The 21,664-nt window shown below is 47.5% G+C and overlaps 1 protein-coding gene across 1 annotated transcript in view; it reads right to left on the reverse strand.

Moving 5' to 3' along the window:
* The window catches only part of PLPP3 (phospholipid phosphatase 3), an 85,688-nt gene that overhangs the window by 3,833 nt on the left and 60,191 nt on the right, over positions 1–21,664 (reverse strand). The window contains exon 5 of the mRNA XM_068539973.1: positions 11,510–11,686. Coding sequence (XP_068396074.1) covers positions 11,510–11,686 — 177 coding nt within the window. The remainder of the gene's footprint in view (positions 1–11,509; positions 11,687–21,664) is intronic.

Below are 21,664 nucleotides of genomic sequence, written 5' to 3' on the forward strand. Positions count from 1 at the left end.
TGGCTCTGAACTCCACTTTCTCCAGCCTAGCAGCGAGCCCCACCAAATAAGGGCTCTTACGGATCTCATATCTTAGAGATCTTTCTCCCAGCCTGGGTGCCATCTGCTGAGGGCAAAGACAGCAGGGGACACTCTCACACAAACATCCCTCCCTTCAAGATCCCAACACCACCTCCATCTACTGGCTGACTTCCCAATTTAATTTCCTGAGCTCATATCCACGACATGTTAAGAGTTTCCGTTTCCGAACTGCAAGATAGGAATGAAATGAAGGTTAAAGGCAAGAATGTACTCGATAAGAACTGAACCTGTATCTGGCACATAGTTCAATGAAAGGCGTTCCTTGTGTGGGTACCAAGGTCGTGTCTGGGCCTAGAGTAAGCCACGTCCTCTCGTGTCTCCAAAACTTTGCCCATCAGTCTTTCTTCCTAATGAGAGGCTTCCTGAGGATGGAGCCCATCCCTAATCATCCCACATCACCCATAGCCCTTTGCATTGAGCCTTGCACACACCAGGAGCTTATAAAATGTTTGCTGTTGAATTCCTCCACTTCTTTCCACTGGAAGCAAGCACTCTGGCCTTGGATCTTATCAGCACGGAGAACGCCTACGGATGTCAGGGGGACCACACCCTCCCACGCCACATGCACACACCCCAGCGGCAAGATAAAAAGTGGGAGTCGGGTCCAGCAGGATCCCCCCTTAAGCTGTATTTTGCCTTCAGCGTGGCCTGAGGTTACACAAACACTTTTTGGGGGATCATGAAACACGATCCTGTCAAGACTCAAACAGGGCTCCGTCTTCATGCTTGAACAGCAGAATACAAAAAGGACTAGGAAAGGCCAGTTCTACTTCCTGCAGAAGATGATTTCCACCTGGAAAGAAAACCCAGAGGCCCAGGCTGGGAAGGGTCTACACGAATTAGGTGGCTACCCCAGGTCTGAGGGACAAACCCACTCCCAGCCCACAGCCCCACTGCACAGACCTCCACTGCGGTGTGAAAGAGCCCATCAGACGACAGTCTTGGCAAACACGAAATCTATGTGCGAAGCACCACGGAGAGTTTTAAGTTCTCCTACCCTGAGCATATGCTTTCAATTCCATTTCTCTTCTCCTCTGCCTTCACAAATTGCTTTTTTGAAAAGTGCAATCAGTAAACACTTATTGAACATCTGCTCTGTGCCAAAGCCCTGAGATGATAAATATACAGAAGAGAGAGTTCTTTGCCCTCCAAGAGCTCACAGGGCAACGAGGGAGAGATCCGGGTAAATAGAGCGGTACAATAGTGTCCTGAGGATTATGACAGAGGGAAGCCGGGGTGTTAAAGCAACACAGAGAATGTGGCATCTAACCCAGGCTGAAGGGGAGGGGAGAGGGCCTTAGAAGGCTTCCCCCAGAGGAGGTATATTTGAGCTTAGCTTTGAAGGATAAGTAGGAGTAAGCCAGGTGGTGAATGCCAGGAATGTTATTCTAGGCAAAGGGAGTAGCGCGTGCAAAGGCACAGGAGTGAGGGAGCCCAGCTCGTTCAGGAGCCGCAGGAAGCTCAGTATAGGGAGGGCTGAGCAGTCAGTGAGGCTGGAGGGGGAGCCAGATATTGAGAAGGGGTTTGGCACAGCCCGAGGAGCCACCGTCAAGGCTGAAACAGGGAAGCGGCACGTTGGGAAGACTTGCATTAAGATCATGATTATCTAAGAAGGAGAAGGCGTCAGAAAGGGAGCAGAGGGCCTGAAGGCAGGGGTCCCGGTCAGCACACTGTTGCAGAATCTAGGAGAGGATGAGTCCTGTAAGATCACCGTGCAGTGAAGACAAAGAAGAGATGGGGTTTTGAAATGTTGAGGACACAACTGCCGTTGATGGAGGCGGCATGTATGTGTGCAGGGGGACATAATGCTTTTATTTCTAGTTTTGTTTTCAACTCGAGAAATCTCTCACTTGTTCTCAGCGAAACTCTTAAAGTTTGGGTAACTATGCTAGGGAAAAAATTACAGCTCTGCTTTCCTCTGCCTTCTAATATTCTGATATTTGCTTGGGAAAGTGGTTCTGACCTTCTCCTGAGTCAGAAAGGCAAGCTTTTCTGTGATCTGAGGGTGTAGTAATCTGATTCAGACAAGCACTCAAGACAATGAAGCCCTTCCACCAAGAGCAAGCCTACACACAAACAAGGCAACTCCTGCCTGGAGGAATCCTGTTGGCGGTGATGAGATGAGAAATGCACAGGAGTCTCCTTCTAAATGGAGACTTGTTACGGTGCCATTGGGTCACCATCTCCCACTCCCCATCCTACACATGTAGCACTGATGACAGGCTTTGCTCTTGGTAGTAGGACAGACTTGTCTTTAAATCCAAGTTTTGCCATTTTCAGCAAAATACCTAAATGAGGGATACAATACCTACCTCAGAGGTTTACTCAAGGGATTATATGATGTCACAAAATGAGCAAGTGGGGCTTGTTAATAAACAGAGCCATGATCACTGGCTTGTGTGTTCAGTGCCTACCCACATCAAGTCACGTCTCTTCCCCTGCCCCCTGGGTGGAAAGAAAAGAAACAAGAGAAGGAACTAGAAACAAGGAAAATTAGAGAGGGGAAAATCGAAATGATTGAGAATATGGACAAATAGGTGAAAGCCTGTATAGATTCAAGCCAGACATGAAGACCATATGAGATGGGAGTTTTCCACGGGACGGATAGGATATGCTCTCAAAGTCCAATAATTTCTGGGGCTATTTTGGGGAATGAGTCAGCACAATCAAAAAGGAAGATGCTTCCAATGTCTCGTTGCCGGCATTCACCAGCTCTGGAGATGCCAGTGCCCAGAGCACACAGCCCAGCCTGGCCGAGGTGCTGCCTGCCTGGAGCTCACCAAGAACCACTGGCCAGAAACAAAAAGTCTCGTCTGCAGCCAGGTTTCCACTCCCATTGCTGCAAATTGCTGAGTCAGCAAGCCGAGTGTCATTTTGTTAAGGGCAGATTATGACAACAAAATTGTCCTTTAAATATTTCTGGAGTCCGAGTGTTTCAACTCCTGAGAGTGTGTAAGAGAACTCCTTGAAAGACAGGCACCACATCCTTATATATCGAAATTTTTATAAGCCCTCATTGAGCTTAGATGCCAACACAGAGCAAATAAACATAAGACTGGAAGAATTAGTAAGAAATCAGAATCAGAAGAAAACAGAGTTGTCTATTCCAGTGCTTCTCAAAGTGTAATCCTCAGATCATCTATTTCCGAATCAGCAGGATGCTTCTTGAAAAAGCGGGTTCCTGGGCCCACCCAGACCTACTAGAAGTGTGGCCTAGAATCTGCATTGAACAAACACTAGTGGTGTTTGTTATGTAGACTCAAGTGAGGAGAGCCATTACTGGACAGTCCATGGAGATGAACAGACGGGCTCAAGCCGTAGACCTGCCACTCACTGGCTGTGTGTCTTAGACATCTTGTAATCTCTCTGAGAGCAGCTTCCTTATCTATACACTAGGATCCATGAGCCCTTCCTTAAGCTGCTCGAATCTGCTCTCTTTGGTACCCACACTGAACTTTTAATGAACTTCCGTCTTAGCATGAGGCCTATAGGCTCGAGTGCAGACATAATGCTATAAATGCTATGTCATGCTTCCCCTTTAGACAATGAGATACTCAAGCGAATGAACTGTGCTCAGAGCCCAGCAAGCGTAGCCTCAACAAATCTAGTCCACCCCCCCTTGTGAGGATAGAAACCATGGGCTGCCTCTGTTGCATACACCCTGATGCCCTGGTCTTGGGATATCCTTTGGGCATCCTGCTCTACCGTAATAAACAATCTCATTGATTAAGGAATAATTTTCTTTGCCTTGGGTCTCAGCTCACTCTCATGCCCTAAGTATAAGAAGTGTCGTCTAAAGAAAAGTCATCTTTGGCAGCCCTGTCTTTTGACTAAATGGGAGTTACTTGATTGCAATAATTATTTTTTTGACCTCAGTAGAGGCCTTTCCGTGACTTTCTGGCACGGGAACTTGTCAGTGTCCGTACTGAGTAATTTCCTGGTATACCTGAAAGGGAACTTGATGAGGTAGAAAGAGTGTCATACGAGGAGTCAGGCAGCAGGATCTAGTCCCCAAATTGCTACTGCTGCATGACCCAGGCCAAGTCGCACTCTAGTCTAGACTTGCATTTATGCAAAATGAAGAGGTTTATGATTTCAGAGGATGGGTCTGCCCTGCATTTGTGTGCTATCATTATTTAAAAATCTACCTTCTCACAGTTTCTGTAAGGCTTAAATGGAAGAATTCACATGAAAATGCTTCATACCTATAAAGAGCTCTTCAAATCCTCCCTCAGTTACCATCATTCATGACCATCACTGCTACTGAGGGTCACGAAGGGAGCTGGTCCCGTAAAAAGAAGGAGGGTTTGGAGCAGCAGAGGAAAGTCGTGGGCAATTCTGGGGGAGAATAGGTGTCTGAGCCCTGTAAGGAGTATCACAGGAAGGCACTTCTTGGCTAATACAAAGGAGGGTTTCTGGTAAGGAGGACCCAGAGGGCTGATGGCGGTCACTAAGATGCTAGATCCAGTATCAGCTAGAGTTCAGGAACATGGTACCCAAGAATAACAGAGGCTGGAGGAAGGCAGGGGCCTACTTCTAGAAATCCTACCTTTTGAAGCTGAAAGGGTAAAGAGAGCTACTATTATTGACTTCCCCCAAATATTCCACAAGTTCCATCATTCTGAGCTTTTTAGGGTCACAAGATATACCATATTCCCATCCATCTCCATGTCTTTGTGTTATTCCTTCTGCATGAAATGCCCTTCCTTATCTTTTGTATCTCAGAAAATATCCATTCATTGCTCGAGATTCTCCTCCTCCAGGAATTCTTCTAGCCTTCCAGCACCCTCACGAAGAATGAGCTCTCCCCTCTCTCAAGCCCCCACTGTCCCCAGGACAGGATCCCATCCTAACGGCTGTGCCCTTCTACTGCACTTGTGTGTTTACGTGCCTGTCCCCAGTAGACCAGTGTTTCTCAAACTGCATGTCACAAGTCATTAGTAAGTTTAAAATCAATTTACTGGGCGGTTACTACCAGCATTCTTAAGGGTTAAGTTTAAAATGTTAGAATGTATCACATAGAGTAAGCGTAAGTCTTATTTTGTGCAATATTTTAGTTATGTGTGGGCACCTCTATTGGGTTATAATGTATTTCTTATTATGGATCATGGCTGGGAAACTACTGCACTCTAAGCTCTTTAAGGACCAATTCTTTTCAGCTGTGAATATTTAAAACAAGGCACCATACTTAACATGCAATACACATCCGATCAATGCGTTGCATGTGTCAAGCATGACGCACCTTTAATTCATTGAATCCTCAATCCAAAGATCAGGTGATGTTAAGACGTATCATCCCCACATCGTGGGGTGGGAAAAGGCAGCTGAGAGGAAGTGACTTGCCCAATATGCCTAAGTGGCAGGAATACAACTCCCCCTTCTGAGTTTCTGCCTCATCATCTACCCCATTCATCTCAGCAGGGGAATGAGAAAGGAGATTTTAGAAGAACTGTGCAAACTGTCATTATCTATTGGGGGGCAAAGTTTACCCCTGCCTCTGCTTCCTTCTCTCTCCCACACCCAGGGGTTCCTGGCACCCCTGCCCGCCTGAGAGTAGAGGCCCAGGATGACAAGGTCAGCCCCAGGGCTTCTGGGCAAAGAGCTAGGCTTTTGCAGGGCCAGAAGTGATTCGGGAGGTCATTTCATCCATTCCCCTGTGCCCAGGCAGTAGTGGAATGAATCCAGTGGAAACAGATGGGAATCTCCTGTTACAGAAGGAGATCTCACAAATTCAGGGCGTAGACTACATGTGTTTGGAGTTTACTAGTTTAATCCTTTGAGATAGGATCAAGAGAGCCGAGATCTGGTTCCTACTCCGCCACCATGTGTCCTTGGGTGTGTCCCATCCTTTCTCTGTGCCCCATTTTCCCCTTGGGGGGCTGTCATCACTGAACCATTCTTCCATTCACATTCTCACTTGTCCCTTCTCCCAGGGTCACCTAACTGCGGCAGAGACAAAGAATATCCTTGCCCTTCCCTACATCCTGGAGGAAGATAGCAGCACACAAAAGAGCGACTGCTGGCTGAGCCACACACCCTGCAAGAGGAAAACCAGGAAAGACTCTGCTGCATGTTTATGAAATTCACGAGCAGCTGCTTCCTCTGCTGCACCCACAGCAATGGTGGCCTGGCCCTGCCCTGACCCCTCCCAGGGCCCCATAATTTGCCATCTGTTGGAGGGTCAGGGAGGAGGTGGCCAGATAGTCAAGTTGTCACCAGATAGGAAATGAACCGATGTCTGTCGCTTCGTCCGGGTCCCTGGGTTACGCCAGGGGTGGGAATGGTGAGCCCAGCTGTAGAGTTCACATCTTGGGAGGGGTGGCTCTGTGTGTGTGTGTGTGTGTGTGTGTGTGTGTGTGTGTGTGTGTGTGTGTGTGTGTGTGTGTTTGTGAGAGAGGAGACTGCGAGGGTGAGCATGAGCCTGTGTTTGCCTTGGCCTGTCTGTGTATCTGTGATTCTGAGTGCTGGTGACGGAAAGAGGATGGATGTCTGTGTCTGGGTACGACTGGGTACGTGCCTCTGTCCTGTGCACCTCCGTCCACATGTGTGAAGATGTACATCAGTGTGCCTGCCCTTCTGCCCCTGCGTGTCCGTGTCTCTGTGTTGAGTTCACGACACCGTGTAGGTTTTTTGTCTGTGCTGGCTGCCGTTGCCTTCCTCCTCTGGAAAGCGTTCAGCTAGTAAGCAGTGAGGGAGGGGACCAAACCCTCTCCTGTTTGGCATGTGATTTTTGTCTAGACATGTCTTTTTGCTGTGACAGGACTTACTCTCAACAGACCCGGGTAAAAGTGTTTGGCTGTCATGGCCTGTTGCCCAAGGCTCTGCAGTGGCTGAGCCAACATTCTGGAGCGATGCACTGTACCCGCTGGGGACTTAAAGACATGTCATGATCCCCAAAAAGAGGCCACCTACATGGGCATTGCATGGAGACAGTTCCATCTGAGAAGGCAGGTCCAGCTCAGTTACTACAAAGTCCAAAGTCGGCTGTGCCTCGGAATCTCTGTGGGAGAAGGTCATGGAGCTAAGGGCCTCCAAGATCAATTCACAGATGAGGAAACTAGGCTCAAGAGGAAGTGTCTTGCCTGGGGTCACAGGCTAATTCATCACTCATTCTTTAGCCAATGCTTATCAAGTAGCTATTGTGTGTCAGCCACTGTACCAGGCACTGATAATGAACAACCAGAGGGTTAAGCCATGGATTCTGCCATTAAGGCACCCATAGTCTAGTTGGGGAGACAGACAGTTGAACAATTACGACAGAACCAGGCTGAATGTCACAGCAGGAAAAACATGCAAAGGACTATGGGAGCATTAGAAGACAGTTGGGCAATCTGTCGTCAGAAAAGACAAGAGAAAGTATGCTAGACTAAACAACAGCCCCCCAAAGATGCCCACATCCTAATCCCCAGGACCTGTGAATACGTTACCTTACATGGCAAAATGGACTTTGCAGATGTGATTAAGTTAAAGATTTCGAGATGGGGAGAGTATCCTGGATCATCCAGGTGGGCCCAATGTAATCACAGGGGTCCTCGTAAGAGGGAGGCAGGAGAGTCAGAATCACAGAAGGACATGTGAAGATGGAAGCAGAGGCCAGAGAGAACGAAAGAAAGAGAGATGAAGATGCTACGCTGTTGGTTTTGAAAACAGAGGAAGGGGCCGTGAGCCAAAGAATGCCGGCAGCCTCTGGAAGCTGGAAATGTCAAAGAAAGAGACTCTCCCTAGAGCCTCCGGAAGGAACGCAGCCCTACCAACACCTTGATTTTAGCCCGCTGAGACCCATTTTGCAATTCAGAACTCAAGAACTCTAAGAAAATTAATTTGTGTCATTTTAAGCCACTAAGTTTGTAGTAATTTGTCAGAGCAGCAACATGGGGAACTAACACAGGTTTCATCCGAGATGGGGTGAAACTGGAACTGTGTGCTCCATCAAAAGGGGACAGCTGTCTAGGATAAGAGCTCAGGGTGTTGAACAATCTTGATAAGTTTCATGTGCCTGGAGGTGAAGGGACGTGAGAGGGGCAGGAGATGAGGCCTTACAAGACTCTGGGATCTTCAGACCTGTCTCTGCTGGACAGCCCTGGGGTCGACCCTCTACCCTCTACCCTCTCCATGTTACTTCATCCTTCTTAGTCCCTGTTTTCTCATCTTTTTAGTGAGGACAATGATGGGTATAGGGTTCAAAATAGGATCTTTGTGGGACTGGAGATGGTCTATGTAAAGTGCTTAACATAGTGGCTGGCACGTGAGCTCTCAACGCATGTTAGCAAATATGATTTCCCTGTTGATGGGGGTCCATCGAAGCTTGGCTCAGGAGGTTATCAGGCAGAGTGGGAAATGGCTTCTGGGTTCCTTGACCTCTGTGCGGTGGCCTTGTACCTTACTGGGCTGCCTCTTCTTGGTTCTCCTAACCAACCTCAGGTAATGTCCCCGTGTTAAGATCCATTCATATCAGCCCCATTCACGGGCGAGAAGAGAACTCGGCTTTGCCTGGCACGTGCCAGGACAGCCTTGATTCTTGGGCGCAAGTTCTGCTACGAGACACAGCAGAGCAGAGACCACAGGCTCCTGCCTAGGCTGCAAGCTACCCGGTACGACTCTGGGAAAGCACCTGATAAAGCTGCAAAACCCGTGAGGCAGATGCCCTTCACCCACCTCACAGTCCCCTCCCCCAGCACGTGGTGTCCTCAGATGGCCTCTTGGTTCCCCAGACCCATCTCTGGCTCAACTCAGGGTCCCGATCCTTACACTTCCTTTGATGGGAAGTGACCCACTGCCTTCTCTTCCCCAAGCTGAGCATCCTCAAGCTCCTAGGCTGACTCCAGTGCCTTGCCCTGGCCTCTCAGGTGGCTTAAATGAAATGGCTCACTCAGTGCTGGAGTGCCGAGCCAGCCAGGACCATGAGCTCCTGAGGACCAGCTGGAAGTCAGGCACTGGGAGAAAAATGATAAATATCGAGTCCCTACCCTCATGTGTTCACAGCTAAGTGGGACAGGGAAGGATGTTTATAACCCTTTTCTAAGCCATCTTGACACTGTAAAACAGGCTTTCAAACTGAAAGCAGCAACTGGATCAGCCCGAAGGGTTGGGAAGGCCCCTGACACCCTTACATTCTGCTCTGTAAGCAGCTGCCTATGCTGCTTATGCCTCCGGTGACTCTGGCCGCTTCAGCTCCGGTGACCATGCCTCCTTGCCAAGCACAGAGGGCAAAGCTTTGGAGTCAGTGATCATCTCGGGAGCCGCTGTCGACTAGCTCTGACCTCAGATGACTTGAGTCATCTCTCCGAGCTTCAGTTACCTCATCTGTAAAATGCCCTCAGTATACAACGGTTTCGTGTCCGATGAGTAAAGGACCCAGAACAGAGCTAGCATAGAGTAGATGCTTGACAAACGCTAGGACCAAATTCCTATCCAGTGCTCCAGTGCCCCAGTGCACCCGAGCCAAACAGGATAAAAGTCAGACCCCTCATTTCCCTTCTCGAAAATAAACCCTGGTCCTCCCGGACACTTTGTCTCATTGTGCATAGAGAGTCCTCTATAAAAGAGAGGAAGGCTATGAAGGACCCCCCCCAACCTTTCCATTTTTTTAATTGGGGATGCAGGAGACTTTAATTAGGGCAGTGGCGCCGAGAAGGAAACACCACAGCAGGCCCCCATGGGCTGACCTCCTGCCTAGAGCAAAGCTCAGAGGGCACGGTCAGCAAAGGGTTACCCTGTCGTGCAAACACCCATCCCCCACTGTCACTTCACATTAAAGGACCAGGCTTCAGAGAACAAGCTCTCAGTGACAGCTGCCCTCATTAACGGTCTGTTCCCCCAATTTCTCTCCCTTCTAGCCTTGACTGAAAAGAAAAACGAAAGAAAGCAATGAATAAAGCCCTCAAAACAGCCAGTGCCTAGACTAGGGTTCCTGGGATGAGGCTGGCCGGCAGCTCAGATGCTACTTTCTTTGTGGTGTCCACTCTGATCGCCCCGGCTCCCTGGCCCTCTTCTTGCCTCGCCTGCCTGCCGAAGTGCCCTGGCTAGTCCCCATGACAGCCCCTCGTTGTACTGCAGCTCCTGTGCTTGGCCTGGCTGTGAGCAACTAGACCGGGATTGTTTTGGAAGTAAGGGCTGTGCCTTATCCATCCCTCTGCCTTCAAGAGAATGTTCTCAAGAAAGAGTACTAGCTTTGTGTTGATTACACACGCATTCACTTACTCTGAGCTAGAATCTCTGAGAGGCCTTGGTGACACAGGGAGAATAACGTATATGTTAACTAGGGTCCCTGTCCCTGAGGAACAATCGAAAGGGAGACACATGTCCACAATTTCAACACAGGGTGACGAATGCAGGAAAGCAGGGAGGTTATTGCAGGGAGACGTGGGGCTGCAGCCAGGCTGAAAAACCAGGAAAGGACCAGGAGCTGGCCTAGATCTCACCTCATGATTCTTGCCGGCAATGAGCAAGGGTTAAACTAACAATACAAGCTGCATTTGTGGTGCAGCCGCACCCAGCCGGTACTGTGTTCTGGGATTCCTGCTGGACCAGGGTGAGTGCCCCTGAGTAGGGCCCAGGAAGAAACAATGTCAGAGGAGGTGCTCAGTCGTGTTTGCTGAATAAACCCCTCAAAATTTTAGCATGAAATGTAATGTTGTACAGATTAAAAAAAAAAACAAGTTTCTCTTTTTGACTCTTAAAAACAAAAACAAAAAACTTAGCAGGCAAAAAAAAGCAGAGATTCCTGAAGAGACAGAGCCTCAGAGATGGAATGCCTCATCCCCCCTCACTGGGAGTCAGGGAGCAAGTACTGAAGGCGTAGGTCATTTGAGGCCAATCAGAATGTGGTCCATCCCAAGGCCATTCTCTAGGAAGCTCTGTGACTTGATTGTACAAAGCCCTCAGGCTAGGAGAGGGCTTAGCCTTCACCAAACTCCCTCTTCCCCAGCCAACACCTAGTTTAGGGTCTGACCAAGTCCTGTAAAGGTCACAGTGGGAAGGGCAGATGTTTTCCAAGAAGCTGGGAAGTGCTTCTGAATAGTAAGTGATCACCAAAGCAGCATGTGAGCAACATATGAGTCAGAGACTTAGACTCTTGACATGTGACCTGAGGCAAGTTTCTTCCCCTCTTGAACACTGACTGCCCTCATGGATAGAGTGAGTGAGTAGAATAACATCTAAGACCTCTTGCTATCGCAACTGTGAGCCCGAACCTTCTGTATTTCTGGAGAAAAGGAGTCACAGAATCTGTTGGATTAAAACTCCCAGGCTGGAAAGAAGCAGGAATTATCCTCATTTCACTGAAGGGCTCCTGGGGCAGGATGGCTCCTCAGACACCAAGCAGAGAAGAGGCCTGAGAGCTCCCTGGCTTTGGTCACTGAGCTGGAAACATTTAACAAGCAAGGCATCCAGGGCCCTGCTTGTGTGCTGAGGACAAGAGGCTACTTACTATGCAGCAGGCCACCAGGGCTCCTTGAGCAAACCCCGCCAGGACATCGCTGGGATGGTGCTTGTGGTCAGACACGCGGGACAGTCCTGTGTAAAAGGCCATCATGATCAGGGTGAATTGCAGGAGGGGCCGGAGCAGGCGGGCCCCTCGCCAAGTGAAGCGGGCCTGCAGGTACAGCTGGAGGGAGGAGACAAAACGAACAGACACTGAGTGGCCGCTCTCCTGCATTCTAGCCCCAGGTTGACACACATGACATCCCCACACATGGAACCGTCTGGAAGAAAGAGCATTCAACTTGGACTTGACCTCAAGCCCATGTTTTTAAACCTTGAGCCTTAGTTCCTCTATTGAACACTAAGAAAAATGGAGCTTTTCTAGGGAGGTAAGCTACAAAGAGCCAAGGAAAAGAATTCATGAGAATGGCCTTAGCACGCTGCCTGGCATGTACTAGACCCTCCAGAAACTTGAGTTTCCTTTTATCATCTTCTTGATTGAAACCAATTAAAGAATAGTAACCGGGGTTAGTAAAGGTTTCTTTTTTTACAATTGATGACAACTCATTCAATGCACATGTGTGTTTTCCTGGAGATTATGGCTATACAATCCCTACACTACCTGCCTCTCAGGAGTGTCATGGAAACACAAGCATGATGATGGGGGGTGGGAGGGTGGTTTATTATGATAGTCACAAGGGAATGCTTCTGCTTCAAAAGAAAGCAACTCTATCAAAGAACAAGCTTCTAAGTCACCACTTGGAACTAGGGGTTTTGCATTAGAATATGAGGAAACACATAAACCAACCAGACAATGCCAGAGAGCTTTCAAAGAGAGGTTGACAGAGACTGGACTGGGGTGGGTAGAAGAGTAACCTGAAGAAAAATGGAAGAAAAAAACCAAAAAAGCCGCTCTGGCCGAGCCAAAGAAGTTGCAATGACGTCAACTGGGCATTGTCCCTTGGAGTTATCTTGCTGCAGTTTCCGTTCTAACCTCTGGGCACAGCAGACTTCTCAGGTTCCTGTGGGAACTTGGGAAATGAGGGGGAAGACGCAATGGGACGAGGGGAACTTCCGACTACAAATCAAAGCAAGGCACTGGGAGACCAGAGAGAGGGGAAGAGAGCAGAGGGGAGGGGCTGACGGCCTAAAGATAGACCCGGACAGTGGCAAGGGAGTGACTCTGCCCTTCCTGAGACAAATGGACACCTTCCTTTGGGTGGTCAGGAAAGACAAGCCAGCAGCGAACCTGAGGAGACAGAAGAGTGGAAGATTCCAGAGTCACTCTTGCCCGCGTAGGAAGAACCTCTAGCTGAAACCTCAACGACTTGGAAGACAATTGCAAAAAAAACCCAGGCCTGGAAAACAGCAGGCAACTTTATAATCACTATGAAATTATATAAATGTATTATTGGGAAATGTAAGAACAACAAATAAAAAATAATAAAGAGAATGCACTGATGCTGTTGGCCACTAAACAAGTGATAAAAACCAATCGTTTTGCAAAAATAAAAAATACCCAGTTAAAAATATAAAAGAAGAGATAAAATCATCATAATGGCCAAGATGATGATATAAATAGTTATTAGCTTACCAAGAACTGCATAGAGCCTTTATGAAGCCAAGGACGTAAAGGACAATTTGAATAGATAGCTAGGATTTTTATTTATAAGAACACCCATTTATAAGAACCCTCAATTTATAAACTCAAAAGTTAATATGTAAACTTAATCAGATTCCTAGGAACATGCTAAAAAGGTTTGGAGAAAAAACCTTAAAAAATTATTCAAAAATTGACCTAAAAGGCCAAACCTGTGGAACTACCCAATAAATAAATAAACAAACACACACACACACACACACACATACACACACACAAATAGCTCAATAAATAAGCCAGGCACTATGATAGGTGCTAAGGACACAGAAATGAGAAGTTATAATTCCTGCCCTACGAGCATACAGTTGGGGGAACATATGAAAACACATAAGTGCACTTATGGGCTTTATAGAAACTATGAAAGAAGTTGGGGGGGCCAAGGTCAGTTACTAAGGGGAAGCTATACTTGACTTGAATCCTAAACATGAATAGGTATTTGCTAGGAGTTAAGGGGATGGTAGTGAGGGGGTGTGTATTCCAGGCAGAGCAAAGGCTTATAAGCCAGCAATCAGAGCTGCAGGGAACTTCTTGAAGTTCTGTAATAGCAGAACAGGGTGTATGGGGCAGGGAATGGGGGAGGGGGTGAAACACAGGGCTACAGAAGCAAGCACGGGCAGTTCATGAAGGGCACTGGAGGTCAAACTAATGAACGTGGCCTTTATTTAGTAGGTCAGTCTTTCCCAAACCATACTCCATGGAATACTAAGGGTCTTTTTAAAAAAGACTGGTAAATACTAAATCCTTATTTTCATCACTTACAAGACTTATTATTTTGACAGAGTATCTACCTAATGAATCACAATTCGGAAATGGTACCGCAAGCCATGGTGAAAAATGATTTTAAGCAATGTACTCCGTACCAGAAAAAAATAATCTGCAGGTCAAAGGCTACTCCCTCATTTCTGCTGAAATGACCCAACAAACAGCAGATTCTACAATCATGAATCAAAGAAATCTCTTCCTTTTTGAGAGTGAGAATGGGGATGATGTTGATAGTTCCAACTCAACCCGGTCTTTAGGACAATAGCAAGTTCAGGGAAGAAGGACTAGTCCATATGTACTGTGACCACCATGGTCTGGCCTTCCTCCAGCCAGACTTGGCAATGGACAGGGGTGGGGTGGGTAACTGAAAGGGCACAGGTTTTCACCAGAAAAACCTCATTGGGGAATTCCCTGGTGGTCCAGTGGTTAGGACTCCATGCTTCCACTGCTGAGGGTGTGGGTTGGATCCCTGGTCAGGGAACTAAGATCCTTCAAGCCGTGGGGTGCAGCCAAAAAAAAAAAGAAAAAGAAAAACCTCATTGAGCCTCAGTTTTCGCCCATGTAAAATAAGTGTAACAACCACTATCTTACAGGCTGTAGCACAGATTGGTGCTAAGTGCCTGGCACCATGTACTGCTCAAAAAACGGATGCTTTTATTCTCTAACCATGGTTTTTTTTCTCTTAATTTGGACCTAATAACCTCAAGGTTTTCTCATTTCCCTCAATTTAATAATCTGCAGGTCCTCAAAAAATGATTGTTCAAAATCCTCCATCTCTCCCTGCCCCCTCCATGTAGACTTTAGGTCACGGGCCCTGGAGATCAGGGTGGGACAGAGGAAGGGTGGGTTTCCCAACCGGACGAGGCACACATCTCCCCTTCCACTGACTCAGATACTGAAGGCTAGAGCTTAATATAAGAAAAAAGGAGGAACTTGAGGAGGGAGGAAGAGACTTGTCATCAGAATAGCTTCAGAAAGGGAGTGCTCAGGAATAAGAAAGAAGTGAGGGGCCACCTTGGGGGAAAGAATCCCTTCGGGAAGCAGTCAGGCATGGAATGAGTGGGCAGATGGAAGCTGGCTCCCCCAAATCCATCAGTAACTGACACACTTATTGAGAAATGTCTCAAGATCTCAGGGTGGATCCTGGTGTCTGTAGCTGGGGCACAGCAGTAGCAAAGAGAATTTTGGGGTGAGACAGCCCTGATTCCAGTCCCAGCTCTACCACTTACTAACTTCTCTAAGCCTCAGTCTCTTTCTCTGTGAAACAGGCAGGACATCTCCCTCTTAGGGTTGCCAGGATCAAATGAGACATCACAGGACCCTGCCTGGCATGAGACAGGGACTCAAGGCACTCTTCATAGAAATCCATGTCACCCTTTCGCTTTGATAGATGAGATTGACTCAATGACTGTTGATTTCACCAACACAAGTGAATTACTAAAGAAAGCGATTGCACAATGACCTTTCACCCAAGGACTGCTTTAGATTTGAAAAGTCAGCTGAGGGCAACAGGCTTTGAGGTTGATCAAAGGATCTGATAACACCCTCTGCCCCGCCCCAATCTAAGTGCTGAATGGATTGGATTTTGCCAGTTGAAAGCCCAGTTCACAAGAGGCACTCACTCCAGGCCAGAGGCTCGGGCCTCACCAGAATCAGTGAGTACATTCTGGAACACCCTGCTCCCTTGGAAACCTGACCTGGGGATACTATGTGGGTCAGGAGGCTCCATTCGTTCCCACTCCACAGGGGCAGGTAACCCTTATTCAGGAGAAGGAGTCAAACCTTGTGGCCCCAAGGATATAATGCCCTGTCCTAGACCGAATAGCAAGGAGCCTTTCCCAGAATCAAAACTCCTGCAGGGGCTTCAGCAAAGTCCCAGGCACCCTGAAAAGGGTGGTTAAGAAAGGGGTGAGCACAGCTGGACAAAACCAGAAAGCCTAAATCAGCTTGACCTCTCCTGGGCATCTGCAGCCCTGAGGTCCTGTCCTCTCTGTCTTTAATTCCCCACCTGGGTGAAGGCCTCTGGGTTCAGAGAATCCACTTCCTGTGCATCAGTGCGATGCCACAGAAAGTGCCTGACTTGCAAACAGAGCAACTGGATTTGAATCTTTTCTCTGCCACACACCAGCTGTCTGACCCTGGACAAGGCACTCTGCTTCTCTGGATTTCTGCTTTCCCATATGTAACATAAGGAGATTTGTTCACTTAAAAAAAAAATGTTGTGAGCATCTATTCTGTTAAAAACTCTGTGAAAGACACAGACATGAATAAAATAAGTTCCTTCACAAAAAAAGAATATAATCTTTCAGTCCCTTTCTGGGACTAAGATTTTTCTTCCAGTTGCTAAAATAAAACTGCTGATTGTAGATACGGAGTTTACAATAGAAAGGTGTATGTCTGTCCCCCCGCCGCCGGCCCCCCGATGTATATGAAAGTCCTTGGCACACAGAACTCACTCCAGAAATGGAGCTCTCTTCTTCCTGGTCTGAGCTTCAAAACTGGGATCCTGTGGAATTCCAACAAAACCTCCTTAGAAAGATCTGGCTGAGTTCAAGCCAGCTCAGGGCTGAACCAGCAAGTCAGACTGGGGTGAGTCTCACTGGTTCTTGCTAAGTCATTTGTGTTTCATTACACAATTTGCATACTGGTGAAACAGGTCTGTACTGTCCTCTGGCTTCATTTCCATTGCTCTTGGGAGCTCTCTGCTAAGAGTGAGAAGGAGGCTTTTGTCCTTCCTCTGTCCCTGCCCTCTTTCTTCCTGGAAGTCTGTCCAGATCGCTGACACCCACGGGAGAAACTTTCTCCCTTCTCCCATCTCCTCCATGGCTCAGGTTCACGTGCCTGGTGACTCTATGTGGTGCAGAACTGGGAAGTTATTCAACTACGTTCAGGACAAAGAGGAGTTTTGTTTTGTTTTGTTTTTGATATTTATTTTTTTTTATTTTATTTTTTTTAAACATCTTTATTGAAGTATAATTGCCTTACAATGGTGTGTTAGCTTCTGCTTTATAACAAAGTGAATCAGTTATACATATACAATATGTTCCCATTTCTCTTCCCTCTTGCATCTCCCTCCCTCCCACCCTCCCCATCCCACCCCTCTAGGTGGTCACAAAGCACCGAGCTGATCTCCCTGTGCTATGCGGCTGCTTCCCACTAGTTATCTATTTTACATTTGGTAGTGTATATATGTCCATGACACTCCAAAGAGGAGTTTTTAGTTGACTTTTCTCCTCCTTTAGAAGGGAATCAGATCTTGTTTTCTGCCACTATCAGGGGGAGAAAAAGAAACTACCGGTTTGCTGAACACTTAGACACCGAGTGAGGTGCTTTAAATTATATCCCCTGCAATTGCTACAACCATCCTGGTAGGCAGACATCATTGTGCCCATTTTACAGATGAAGAGAGCAAGGCCAAAAGAGGCCATGTCACCTGCTCAAGGTAACAATGGGCCACGATTTCCACTGAGTAAGATTTGCCTCTTTTAAGTCCATGCTCTAACCACAAAACCACCTGGCTTTCTTAGGGAATTAGCGCTTTGCATGTCGAGTATTGGTCTTTTGTATTGGACTTCTGTCTCTGGAGAAGCAATCTGAACGGACTATACAGGCGTCATGGACTAAAGGACAACCTGAATGGGACATATGGAACTTCAGGCTCCTCTAATTCACCTGTCACACACTTTTATAGCATGCACGTCTCAAACACAGGTGTATAGCTTTTGTAAGAGTTAGAATAGAAGAGTCTCTGACCTGATCTTAAGCTCAGGAGAGCCTGTGAACTGACTCAGAGCAGAGTTAATAGTCCTTTCCTCTGGGCTCCAATCCCTCAGTCCACCCCTATCAGAGAATTTAGCCAACTGCTTTGCAACTATTTAAATATTTTTCAGGCTTTCCTCACAAAATGTGAGCTCTTTTGGTGTCCTCAAGTGCTCACACAAGGTCTGGCACAGAACAGGTACTCAGAAACTGCTGGCTGGATGGATGGATAGATGGATGGATGGATGAGGCAGAGAGTAAGAAGAGGAAAAACATCTGGTGCTGTGGTTTATTCCCTCTTGGAAACAACAATCTTGTTCCCGGCAGGGGTTTCACCAGACACTCCCGGGATCTGTGGGCATGGTCTCGTGGGCATACCAGACCCCACTGCTCCAGGATTCTAAACATGTTGAACAAAAGCTCAATGACTAACAACCAGAGGCCAGAGAACATGGCTATCAGAGCACAGCCACTTCCCTGGTACCCAACAAACCCTCTGACACATCAACAGTTTTCATGGGCACCACAGTGAAGAGTCCCAAGGTAAACAGTTCGGCAAAGAGGCAGCAAAGGCCTTGCCTAGATCACACAGGCCCTTTGTGATCTATCAAGTCAGTGATGAGAAGATGAACAAAATTCTGATTGGAATGGAAAAGGAGCACGGCCTGGGAGTGTCAAAAGACGCGGGACTCATCCATCCATCCATCCATCATCCATCCATCCATCCATTCATTCGTTCATCAAACGTTCATTGCATACTTAAGTATCAGACACTGTTTGGGGAAGTGAGAGACAGCAGTGAATCAAGAGACCAAAATCCTCTCCTTCATGAAGCTTATAATTTATCTGGTGGAGATACACAAAGAGTATGTCAGATGGTGAGAAACTGGGGGAAAAAATAAGGCTGCAAAGGGAGTTAGGGAGTATAGGAGGGGACGTCCAGGGAAGGCTTCTCTGACAAAGTGTCCTGAGGAAGGGGAGGGGCGAGATGCAGATTCCCAGGAGAGGAGCTCGGTAGTCCAAGAAAGGCCTCACTCGAACTTGCTGCTGCCTGATCTGAGCTGCAGAAGGAGGAGCTGGGGCTGAGGACCCCCAGGGTCTTCTCAGCTCTCCGTGCACCCTCCACGCCCTCCTTCCTACCAGCCATCAAAGCCCTACTCAACTGAACACCTGCAGATCCCACATCACCATCCTCCTTTCCACCTGTGCACGGGCAGTCCTTCCAACCCTCCCACCATCCCGTGACTACCCTAAGGGAAGCCTTCCCTGGCTTCTGCCCTCCACTCCAGCTTAGCTAGGGTGCCACGATTCTGAGCTTCCGTAATGACCTATACACCCTGGTCCCTCCTGTAGCATGGACCAGACTATCGTTACTGTCCTGTTACCTGTTACCTGTTCCTCTAGACTGAACTCCCCAAGGGCCATGCCCATGCCTTGCCAAGCACTATATTCCCACCCCTGGCATGGGGCTTGGTGCATAATAGCCACTCACTAAATACATGCTGAATGATGAATGTTGAAAGCATAGGTGAGTTCCTTGAGGGCAGGGCCCAGGTCTGATTCATCTCGTAGCCCCAGGAGGCAGCAGCGTGCCTGGTACAACAGAGGTAACTCCAGGTGTGCTGTGTGAATTGGTGCCTGGCTCCTGTGTTGCCATTTTATCCAGACAGCCAGGTCATCCTCAGTCCCTGACCATGGAGGCGCGGGGCCAATCCAGATGTGGTCCTCGGGAGTTCAGACCAGGGCTCAAGGGTAGGCAGCACCGTTTATGTTTATATAGGCTGCGGGATTTCTCTGATTAGAATTTGCATTAATCTCTGACAAGCCTTAACCTCTTCCTTAAACCTCCATGCCCGGAGATAATTTGGTGTTTGGAGCATGGTTTTTCCAAGCTATCCATTTTACAAATCAAAACCTAATATGGAGTGCCCTCCAAAGCCACGGGAGGCTCTAGATGGTGGCTGGTACTGAAAGGCCCGGTGAAGGGATGGCTGGTGCTTCTGATCTGCCACTCTCTGCACTCCGTGGGAATCTGCGCAAAACTGTCTCTGAGTGCTTCCCATCTTCTCTTTCAGCACGTAGTCCAAACTGCTTTTAAACAGGACCACAGAGACTGAGAAATCAGAAGACACCTTCTAATTCCACCCTTACATTTGACGGATGGGGAAAGCAGGGCCTAGAGAAGAAAAGTGGCAACAACTCTGCAAAAACAGACACAACTGTCTCCCCTTTGACAGATTAGTATACTGAGGTTCGAAACCTAAGTAATCAACTCCCGGTTCCACACCTAGTAACTGGCATGGCCTGAGTCACCCAGGTCTGCCCAACTCTAAAGGTAAACACTGTCAATGCCATGCCCAGCCGGTTGAAACGGGCTTCTCCCCAAGGCTCCAGAGAAGCTGCAGATCACAGGCTGCCTTCATAAAAGCCCATGGGGCTCTGTGGGAGGCCGAGTGCAGCTCCGGCACTTCCTGCAGCCCAATATAAAAGCCCTGTGGGAGGAGTCTAGGGGCTTCTCTGACGGACTGCAGGATTTCCCACTTCCCCAGACAGGAGGCAACGGTGTTCTTCAAACTTCCTTTAGAAAGCTTTGCAAATTGGACTCTCAAAGAGTTGAGATTTCTGTGTAATATCACATCAAAAGGAGCCCTGGTGAAGGGCACTGTCCTCCTTACTTCTTAGCCCTTACCTTCAGAGGTTGTTTTAAGACAAGATAATCTTAGAGCTAAAAGGAGAGCCCCGTGTTTGCACGTTGTATATGTGGGTGTCTGTGAGTTGTGAATGTGTGTATGTTTGCAAGAGCTCTGAAGAGTGTGTGGTGTGTGCATGGGGGTGTGTGTGTAAAGATATGCTTCAGAGATGAAGGATGAAGGAGGCTCTCTTCTTTCTTCTTCTTTCCTCCCTTCCTCCCTCCCTCCCTCCCTCCCTTCCTTCCTTCCTGGAATATAAAGGCACTATAATTTTTTCCTCCCTCAAAGATGCAAATAAACATTCAATCACAATCTACTCCTCACGCATCACCCCCGCAGAGAGCTCTTGCTATAATCAGAGCTTCCAGGAGGTGATGGGCACTGGGGGTAGGGGGGCATCTCATCCATTAAAGCAGATCTGAAGAAAGGCAGGTCCCCTTCAAGCGACATTGAAATTAGGGTTGGAGCTTATATTCTGTAAGTTTATCCTGCAGAGGTTTGTTTGGCTTTATTTTTTGTCGTGCAGCACAATGAAAAGAACATACAACGATGCTGGGGTCATAAGGACCAGCCTTCAAATACCCCTTAGATTCAGGTTTGTTTGTTTGTTTGAAACTGAAAACTGTGTAATCAAAACACACCTCACCAGGTTATTGAGAGAATGCAAAGGTATAGCATGAGTGCAACACAGTGCCTGGCACATAGAAGGTACCAGAAACCTGTCAGCACTTTTACTTTACAAAACACTGAAATTATATTTTGTAAAATTGCTTCCAGCCCTGGGTAAAATATAAATGGAACCGGAAACAAAATATTGCTGCTAAACTGTCCTTCCTAAGAGCAAAGCAAAAACTAAAACAACAACAAAAAATGAAGAATGGTGGGAAGTGCTCTCCATGAATTTTTAAAATCCACATTTAATGTTTTTAGAGGTTGGGGCCTACCTCTTAGCTCTGTATCCTAGGTAACAGGAAGCCTGGAGGCCTCCACACTTGGAAAGGATTGGGGGAAAAAACAAAACAAAACAAAAAGAACTCTCTGCTGTTTTTCCAACTCCTAATTATGCTTTTCAAATAAGTTGAAATCAAAATGTTCTTTTTCCAAACAGCTTATGCTCCTCTGAGCTACATCTGACCTTTCAGCGCCTTCTCGCTCTGAACTCCATCAAAGCAGCCAAAAGCAGGACGTGCTCTGGCACACGGACCTCATTCAAGGGGAAAGGAAAGGCAGTGGGACCATATTTAATTGACAAAGAGAAACAGACCAGCGGCTGTCTGTCTGTGTGGCAGCT

Source organism: Eschrichtius robustus, chromosome 3 (assembly GCF_028021215.1).
Source record: "Eschrichtius robustus isolate mEscRob2 chromosome 3, mEscRob2.pri, whole genome shotgun sequence".
NCBI lineage: Eukaryota > Metazoa > Chordata > Mammalia > Artiodactyla > Eschrichtiidae > Eschrichtius > Eschrichtius robustus.